A 9,701-nucleotide genomic window follows, 5' to 3' on the forward strand; every position below is an offset into this window, starting at 1 on the left:
TCCACCATACTAACATCACATACAACGATGAGTCGAACCACCCCATACAAAGCCTAGTACGTTCGGTCCCTTTGAACACTTCGAACATGGTCATACAAATAACCATATATTCGGTCCATCATATCCACCCAACAACGCTGATCTCTAGTACTTCATCATTCTAGATTCTGCGCTCAAGTGGAAAGATGGTTGATCGCAGGAAGGACGCGGATAATGTAGAGGTACGTGTTTTGGCTGTTTCGGCATCGTGTTGTTATGCTAGTGCTAATACGAACGGCTATGTATGGGTAGTTGCCAGGACCAACGAAGACGCATGCAAGCGATGGAAGGCGAATTTACGGATCGTCCAAGACGCTTGAAATGGTAGTGATGACATTGTTTCGGCCGTGCTGATGCTCATCGCATATATAGTCTTTGGTTTTGTGTAGCGCCGGTGAGCAACTGGAGTTCGACAATCTGTATCCAGTATTTGTGACCCCTTCTGGGCGAGAGCGGGTAAGTTCGTGTAGCTACGCAATAACGTTTGGCTAAAGCTAATCAGTGCCTACCTGTAGAGAACCGAAGCGAGATGTGGCACGTCGATCGACATAGACGACTTCATAATTGCACTGCCAGTGAAAGAGATGAACGACCTCTACGTGGCGATTTGTCGCGGTGAAGATGACCGTGCGCACAACTTTATCTGGATGATGCGTTGGCAGGAGCCGTGCATGGAGCTGTCTGAGGTAAGCCAAAATGTGTATCGTGGCTGGTTACGGGTAATGATATCTATGTTTGATTTCGATATGAAAATGTAGATCACGCGACCGCAAATTCGGGCACGTCTAAAATGTATAAACTCCAACTTGTTGCGGTATCGCGAGGAGCAAGACGAACATATCGAGCGCTTTATCGCGATGGAGGCGGACCCTTCCACACCACACGACACCCTCATGAACCATTATAAGGAAGGCCTTGACTTGCAGAAACGCTACAACATAGTTGCCGATCTAGCCACAGGTATGGACAGAGTCGATATGCTGGCGGACCAACTCAAGGATCAAGCTCACTGGACATGCTCTTGCGAGAAGCGCGCATACCACCGCTCGCCCCAATGGCTTCAAGAGCAACCTCTCGACTTGGCACCACAAGCTCTAAGGCCGCGCTGGTTTTGGCCTCCCCGCTATCATGGGTGATATCCAGTTGATTCGCAGAGCAGGACGCTCCAAGGTGAAAACACGTTACTGAAGTTACTATGTCCTCCCCCTAGTAACAGAGCTATATGCAATTAAGTTGAATGTAATATCTCAAGTAATGTTTCATCTAGTGTGAATTGATAATTCTAACGAAACCCAAAGCTGTCTGAATACAGTGATCCTTTGCTCCAGCACGTATACCCATTCCGCCCACATCCACCAAGGCCACGGTCACCTCCATCGTGTCCGAGACCCTGCTGTCGATGTCGCTGGCGACGCCGCTGACGCTACTACCCGCGGCAACCTGCGTGCGGACTGCCGCTGTCGTTGCGCTCGCTGCCCGAGCCGAATGCCACCGTCACGTTCGTGACCATGCCAGCGGAGACGCCCCCGATCACATCCAACACGGCCACGGTCGCCGCGGAAGCCTCCGAGACCATGCTGTTGACGGCACACACGGCGGCGCTGCGGCCGCCGTTGTGCTTGCTGCCCGAGATGCCCGCAGTCATCGCGTTCTTGTCGCCGCCGTCGGAGACGCTCCGGCCAGGTCCAGGACAGCCGGCATAGTCGCCAGCGTCGCATCGGAGACCACGGCGCCGCCGCTTCACAACTAGGAAAAGCCCCACATAATCCACAAGATGGCGCTGTGATCCACGGTACTGCTCTTACTAAAGTTTTGTTAGGGTGCTGTTCTCACGGTACTGCTTCCACTGATACTTTTGTCGATTCGCAGCGAATCACAGAGAAGCAGTAAAATGATGCCTCACGTATCTTTTTGATCGAAAGGTCGCTTCAAACCTCCCATCACGTATACTTTTGATCAGTTGGCCTCGCAAACCTAATACAGCAAAATGATACCTCATGCATCATTTTACCCCGTTTTACTTAAAGTTTGTATGGTGTCCCTTCAAACAGAAATGTATGGCGTTAACGATAGGGTTAATATTCACGAAGATCATGGACGTGTACGAGATTCCGGGAGTGACCTTCGATCTGGCGGAAACTATCGCGGCCAAGACGGTGAAAGACCTCCTGGCAAAGTTTGTTCCTGAAGCCCGGATGAAAATGAAATGAAGGGAATCCCCTTCCCGTCAGGAAAATACTTAACGGATAGCGCCAAATAGCGTACCCTTCCCGAATTGAATACCTCCTCTCAAATCTGATAGAATGTGCTCAGTATACAAAGCTATTGTACCTACGCCAATTTGTATACCTCAACCAAACCGTATAGAACGTTGAGTACTTATAATTTTCTTGAAATTTATGTGAAGTTTAGCATATAAACACCTTTTGATTGGCTAAGAGATGTCATAAAATTGAAAATCACCCTTTATTTTCCGTGTAAGTATTACTTTGTCAAATACGGCAAGCAAGATCCGGTTATTTTTATCTTTTTAAAGACCACAGTTTAAAAACTGACACTTGTATTCGGTACTGTTTGCATTTTGTGTAACTTTACGCAAAATTACCGTAAGGTACCCAAAGAAAAATGGTTTTGGTTGTTGGTCTAAGTTCTGCTTGCATCTAACGGCATGAGAGACGTTGTGAACCAACTCTGCGCAATCTATGGATGTCTCCATGGTTTGAAGACTGGTACATACGTTGGCAGGATGCCATCAAAGAGGTTTTGCAGAACGTAGCTAGCTCTACACACAATATTTCAGACTTGAATGCGTCGGAGCTACTTTGGTAGTATAACCCCCTTCCTATTTGTATATCTTTCTAGATTTGACAAGTGTTCAATTCAATAGTATGCGGTATACAAATTGGCGTTTTCCGTTAGCTACCGTTTTTGCCATCGGTGCAGTGTCTAGGAATCGAAGCACACACAGCTTGAACTCGTACGTACTTAAGTAATCGCAACGAGCGCTCGTACTGCTTTGGCCGCGCGTCACCTTCACTTTTTAAGCGCGTTCTACCTGTTCGCGCCAGTCAAAATGGCGTAACGCAACGAGCGCGGCTATCAGGCTTCGAGATTGAATGTCTTATTTCAAGTGTGAATTATATGGCTTTCATTGGATAATCGAAAGTGTGCTCTATGATATATATGTGCTCTATGATATTGTGCTTTGCAACCGGTTTTCCCTCCTAATTAGTGCACTAGATAGTGTTCGTACTTAGTGGTAAATCATAGTGGCTTTGAAGTCGTGTTTCGAAGCCAGCTTGGCTCGGAAATGGCACTTTCGGAAAGTGCCAAAAGGATGCTAATCCATGCTGGATGTGCTAAATCATGCAGGAGATGACATACGCGCGAGGAATTAAGTTTCAAGTAGATTGAAGCCTTTTTGTAAAAGTCTAAGTAGGTGAATGCATCAATTTGCAAGTAGATTGCCACAGTCAAAAATAACGTTTTATCGTATCCGAATTGAACGTTAATTTTATGGGCAAAAATAACTGTTTTCCAGGGCCAAGTAATATCGTACGAAATTACCTTTTTAGAGTAAGAGTGTCGTAATGCTAATGTGTAAGTTTACATCATCGCTTCGTAGAATTGTATGCACGCAGACCAAACTAACGCACTTGGTTCTGTATTAAAACTTCGTCGGCCGCGCGTCTGATAAGTACAGTTGGGTTTGTTGAAAAGTCTGGAAGCAACAACCTACGACTCGTAAGTTTTAAAACGGACGGGCATTCTGAGCAGGCCACGCCTCTGTTAAGTACTCTTACGTTTATTGTAACGTACGACAGCAATAACTTACGACTCGTAAGTTTTAAAACGGACGGGCATTCCGAGCATCTCACTTCGCGGTATTCTGAGCTTCTTGTCGTACATTTTGAAACGAACGTTCATACTTTTTTTCAGTATCTTGGGCCGGAGCTTAGCAACACATCTCTGTAGGAGTTTCATAACCACCTCGTTTAGCCCGTGTTCTCTTAGCTCGCGAGTTTTCACTGCAGGGCTCATTCGTCTTTTTGTCGGATACCCACCCAACTACACGTCTCAACACCTCTACCACCTCTCCTGTTTCGGTCACCCGGACAATGTCTTCGCCCATGATCACCTCATCCGCTGTCGAAGAAGCGGACATCGCCGAAGTCATCGAGATGCGCATGCTACGACCTGAGCTAGATGTCGGCTTGGATCCCCTCGACCCCTCTTCTTACGGCGTAGTTTCCGACCATGGGAACAACGTTGCGTCTGCGACGCTTGAGTCGAAAAAGGCTCTGCTGCAACGCTGTCGCGAGTTTGCTCGAGCCCGTGGCTTTTCCATTCGCGTGGCCAACAACAGTTATCACTCTCGTCGTCAAGAAGGAAACGCCAAGTACACTTGCAAGGCGGTGAAAGGGCAGCAGCAGCTCATTCCAGGCAGCACTGCCAACTGCCCATTTTTCATTACGGTGTACGGGATCCGCAACAACTGGAAGATAACAAGGATGTGTCTGGTCCATGACCACTTCAGACACGGCGGTTTTCAGGGCGATACCTTTGTTGAAGGCGGTCTCGCAGGAGATACCTCTCGTCAGCGACTTCGCGATGTGCCCTACCGAGTGATGAGGGGCGTCGTTGATCGTGAGTTGCTCCCCTCTTACAGCGGAACGTGGGCCTCGGGCACAGGGCGGGCTATCATCGACTTTTTGATGACTAAGGGGATGATAACGAGCCGAACTGCGGCATCCAAGATCAAGCGGGATCTTCTCGAATCGCTGCGCGACGACGTCGTCGGGAGTTACCAGAAGCTGGAGGGATATCTAGCCATGGTGAGTGATGCGAACTCCAAGACAAGCTACGGGTTTGGCAGGCGCGAGAATGACATGTTCAGAAGGGCTTGCGTTTTTCTAGGGGCATGCCTTCAAGTACACTGCCGACACGTCATCGGCCTGGACGGAACACATCTCAAGGGTGATATGAACAAGCGCGGAGTGTTTCTGTTGGCGACCACGAAGGACCTAAAAGGCCATGTGGAGAAGCGCGAGAACAAGATTTGTTCTCTGAGAAAGGCGGCATAAACGATCGACCAAAAAATCAAGGGGATCAATGATCGAGAGAAGGGCGACCTGAACAAGACTGGGATTGCGGAGATCGAGGAGATTCGACGAGCGATCGAGGCACCGGGATGATACTCGCACGTAGGCGGGGTGTGGAACCAGGTAGATCAAAGCTGATCGACACATGGAGAGTGGTGATGCCTCGTCCCACACCGATCGAAGAGGCGCCGTGCGAAGGGCGCATGTCGAAAGCGAAGGACGTCATGCACGAGGGCAAGATCAACGAGCGACATCGTAGAGTGGGACGGCTGAAGACCGAAGTGGACTGATCGTGATCGAGAGCTGTGGATCGTCGATCGTCGATCGTCGATCAGCCAAGATGGGGAGCACATGGGGGCGAAGCCAGGACAAGAATCCAGTAGTTGTTTAGTTGTAGGATGGTAGGTGAGATGGTAGTGGTAGCGAGACACCAGCTAAACATAAATCAGAGCAGAATTTGCACCGAAGAGCACAAGTCCCTCAAGTCGTCAAGTCTCTGGAACTACATTGGCCTCGGCAAGCATCGACACTTTGGACAGTGAGCTAGTGGTACGGTTAAGACTGGATTAATACATTGGCCAGCTTGACCTACTCTAGCGATCTATTTCTTGTGTGCGAACCCTCGATCGACCGGATACTGCTTGGCCGGCGATCGTTTCTCCTCTCGATCAACCTCGATCCCGCTATAGGAAGCGGCAAGCAACTCACGAAAGGAAGGAACACATCCGGAAAGGCAACTACAGGCCGTGGATCGACTCCAGGCCGACCGATCGGAGCGAACAACCCTCGATCGGAGCGTATACTCGGACGCAGAGCGAAGATTCCCGCGCTGCTCCACAACCTATCCCCGCGTCACGCCAATACATTCGATCTTCACCAGATTTTGGCCGATCCCGCTACACCACATCCACATCCTCGATCAAGAGGATTACTCATTGGAGCTGGTTCCTGCAGAACATGAAAGACGCGCTTCAAGACGTCTCGGCGTGGAAACCTGTGTTCGTATCGGACAGACAGAAGGGTCTCCTGGCGTCTGTGACGGAGTTGTATCCGGATTCCGGACATCGATTTTGCGTTGGGCACATTATCACCAACATCGAGAAGAAGGGCTCCGCGCTGACGCCGGCAGAACAGTCACTTGTGTTTCAGATGGCACGTAGCGAATGCGAGAACGACTACAAGTTTTACAGCTCAAAACTCTCGGAGACTCGCCCTTTGGCTGTGGAGTATCTCGCTGGAATTGACAAGTCGCACTGGGTGACATACGCGTTCAACGAAAAGTACAACCAACCCTCTTATGACGAGGTCACTTCCAACCTGTCCGAGGCAGCGAACAGTTGGTTGGGCAATGCATTGCGGTCGTCCTACCCCTTGGAAGCTTTCGAGCAATACTTCGTCAAGGTGTTTGAGCTGTTCGCCGAAAGGCGCCGCACCTCCTCGCGACAGAAGGGTCCAGGTAGCAACGCAGGACACGCAAGCACCTCCCAAGGTGAGCCGTACGACGATTGCGAAATTGACGTGATGAGGACCACCCCTGCAGCCTTCTCGGACTTTCTCCTTCCCACCTACAAGAAGAAGCTCGACGGGATCATGGCTCTTACGAAAACCCTGCAGATTTTGCCGTGCCTTGATGGCCAGTACGTGGTGCGATTCACGGACATCAGCAGCAGACCGGACCACGCCCATCTGTGGCGAACCGTGAACTTGATCGAGAAGGAATGCAACGTGCCGACGCTGGCAAGACCTGATGTTCCCGTGTGTCCATGCAGTCAAAGCTGCAATTCATCACGGAATGCACGTGAGCGAGCTTTTCGCCTGGAAGGAACACACCGTGTCGGTCGCGCGGCGGACATATTACTACCAGTTTGTCCCGACCGTCCGCTCGGCGACCATCGCTCAGGATCTTCAACTGCTAGTACCTGAAGTCATCGTCACTGAAGCTGACTTAGGGAAGCGTGGCATGAAGCCGGGTCCAAAGCCGAAGAACAAACGCAGGTCTGCACGACCAGGTTCTGCGGCGTCGCCTGCCATTGCTTTGACTCAATAATACTAGAGCTGCAAGACGTATGCAGTAGAGTCGTAAGTCTTTGCAAAAGCATAACAAAGCAAAAATTACATGTCGAATTCTTAGTGTCAATACGTCGAGAACGGACCTTGGTTTTCTTAAAATTCTTCTCGTACGAAAATGATATCATAAAATTCTTATTTACCTTTAATACAACTTGGATCGAAGGAAAGTATTATACACGTGATAGTTCAAGGATAGATAATATACTGCAAGGATAAACTTAAGTGAAAGATATTATATCTGTAATATCGTACGAATGTGTTACTTTGATGCTTACTGTGACTTGACGAAAATTGGTATTCCATAGCAACAATTCGCACGATCGTACGACTTTACTTCCCAGTAATACAACTCGTTCTTGTGCGCTATTATTGATACTGACGCAATGTAAATGAAAGAAGTATATACAACAAATTTATTATCATTTGCTGCTTAGACCATTTCATCAAAATAAAGTGAAAAAAATATTTTTAATTACTCAAAAATGAAGAAAATAAAGCTGTATGGCTAGCCGGATGGCTACATCCGAATGGGAACTCTACACGTAGGGCAGTTAGCTACATCTTCGGCCTGAATGCTTCTCGCCACGTACATTGACATGCACTCGGCACACATGGCATGTCAGCATGAGCGCGGGGTGACCGGCGCCACTGGCGCGTACTAGCAAATGGCGCAAGTTGATAGGTCCTCGTCTTGGTCCTCCTCCCCCGTAATGTCGATCACCGTTGGGGGAGCTGGTGCCGAGAAAACACGACGTCGTCGAGCAGAGCGGGGAGGTGAGCTCTGAGCTGTTGTTGAACCCCCTAACTCAATGTCCCCAGGCACAGACAGGACGAGCGACTCAACAACAGTCGTGGTCACGTCACCTGCGGCCGTAGTGATGATACACAGGTCAAGCTCGTTAAGCGCGTCACGGCGAGCGCGGTGGTACAGCTTATCGTACTCGCGCTTGTAGGCTCGGGCCTTTTCCAGTCGCTGAGCCTTTAGGATCGGGTACCGCTTTTCCAGGCACGCACGCTTGCCAATGAGCTGCCGCAGACTTGAGACAACCCAGTTGGTGTTGCACAGGGGGCAGTTGGCACCATGATGTTTTCAATAATGAGGCACCTACTTATTTTGTTATCGCTGATGTTCCGTTTGCTCGTCCTCCATCATCTTCATATCTTACCCTGTCCTTAATTCTTATCGCGTTTTCAAGTTCTGATAAAACGTTATTTTTGACTGTGGCAATCTACTTGCAAGTTGATGCATTCACCTACTTAGACTTTTACAAAAATGCTTCAATCTACTTGAATTACTTAATTCCTCCATATGCGCACTACTTATTAGGGCATCTCCACCGGTGCTGAGTAAAACTAAAAGCAAATTGCCCTAAGATCCGTGCCTACAACGGCACAACCGTGCTAAAGACAGTGCGCAGCTCCACCGGCAATTGAGACTCGCAGCAAGCGCGTTAAAGCTCTTGGTTCGGCGCCAGCCATGGCGACGGCGCACAGCTGTATAGCCCTATAAAGGGCCCGGCAGCACGTTGAGGAAGACCCAGGGATGACGTAGCAAGGGCGACACTGCGGTCTGTGACGCTTGCGCTGCTTAGAACGCTTGACTTGGCCCTACTACTGGTCGGTCGACATTTACATGTACTCAACCTTTTACTCAAAGCCTCCTCCGTTGGCAAACTTGTGCAAAACTTTGATCTGCGTAAAAAAAATGGAGCAATTTGCTCAGCATTTACTCAAACCGGTGGAGCTGTACAAAACTAAAACTATGATTAAATATTGACAGAAAAGGGGTAAAATTTAGTTTTACTCACGACCGGTGGAGATGCTCCTAGTGCTGATTCATACTCTTTCGTAAGACGATACTTAGCCCCAGAATGCCTATCATAAGACAAAGCGTCTTACGTTTTCCGATCAACGCGTTTTGACTACATCTTGGTTGTTGTATACCAGTGGCTACATTGCATATTGTCTGTCAAAACATAAGACAGTTTGTCGGACACTAGTTTGCGCCATACAATTGGCCAAAAATGTTCAGGTCTGCTCGCCACGACAGCGGCAACGTTGAGCGCCGAAACGATGCAGTTGCATGGTGCGGTAGGGAAAGTAGCCTCCTGTTCACACACGAAGCGATGTGCCTGTAGTTGGCCGCTGGCAGCAAGCTTAAATATCGGCATAATGACTGCACGAACGCGTGCATGCAGTCCGTGGAGCTGTTCCACTCAGAGGTGCAGCCGTTGTAGGGCACGGAGTTACGATGAAGTTTGTAGACGTAGACTAAGAGGGACAAATAGCTCGTAACGGTACTACATGTACATTTTAATGTAGTAATTTTTATGCTTGAGCGTACATCATAGTAGTTGTGAAGGCGAGGCAGCCAGGGAACGGTGTTGCCAGTGGGCTTCCCGAGATCCTCCGACCCCCTCTTACCTAATCATTACAGTCCAGCAACAAAATGCAACCACGTACTCTGCAACGGCGATAACACCTAGATAT

At 49.0% G+C, this 9,701-nt stretch overlaps 2 protein-coding genes across 2 annotated transcripts; both read left to right on the forward strand.

The window, feature by feature from the left end:
- Positions 1 to 584: 584 nt before the first annotated feature.
- Positions 585 to 797, forward strand: PHYSODRAFT_523441 (hypothetical protein; the record flags this gene model as incomplete). The annotated part of the gene is made up of 1 exon (XM_009536590.1): positions 585 to 797. A coding segment is annotated over one exon (213 nt), but the record flags the coding sequence as incomplete, so codon positions are not given.
- A 99-nt stretch (positions 798 to 896) lies between these two features.
- PHYSODRAFT_521378 (hypothetical protein) lies at positions 897 to 1,175 on the forward strand (the record flags this gene model as incomplete). Its single annotated transcript, XM_009536591.1, has 1 exon — positions 897 to 1,175. One exon carries the CDS (start codon positions 897 to 899, stop codon positions 1,173 to 1,175), a length of 279 nt encoding a protein of 92 aa, XP_009534886.1.
- Between the last annotated feature and the right edge of the window lie 8,526 nt (positions 1,176 to 9,701).

This window comes from Phytophthora sojae, assembly GCF_000149755.1.
Source record: "Phytophthora sojae unplaced genomic scaffold PHYSOscaffold_9, whole genome shotgun sequence".
Classification (NCBI taxonomy): Eukaryota; Oomycota; class Peronosporomycetes; order Peronosporales; family Peronosporaceae; genus Phytophthora; species Phytophthora sojae.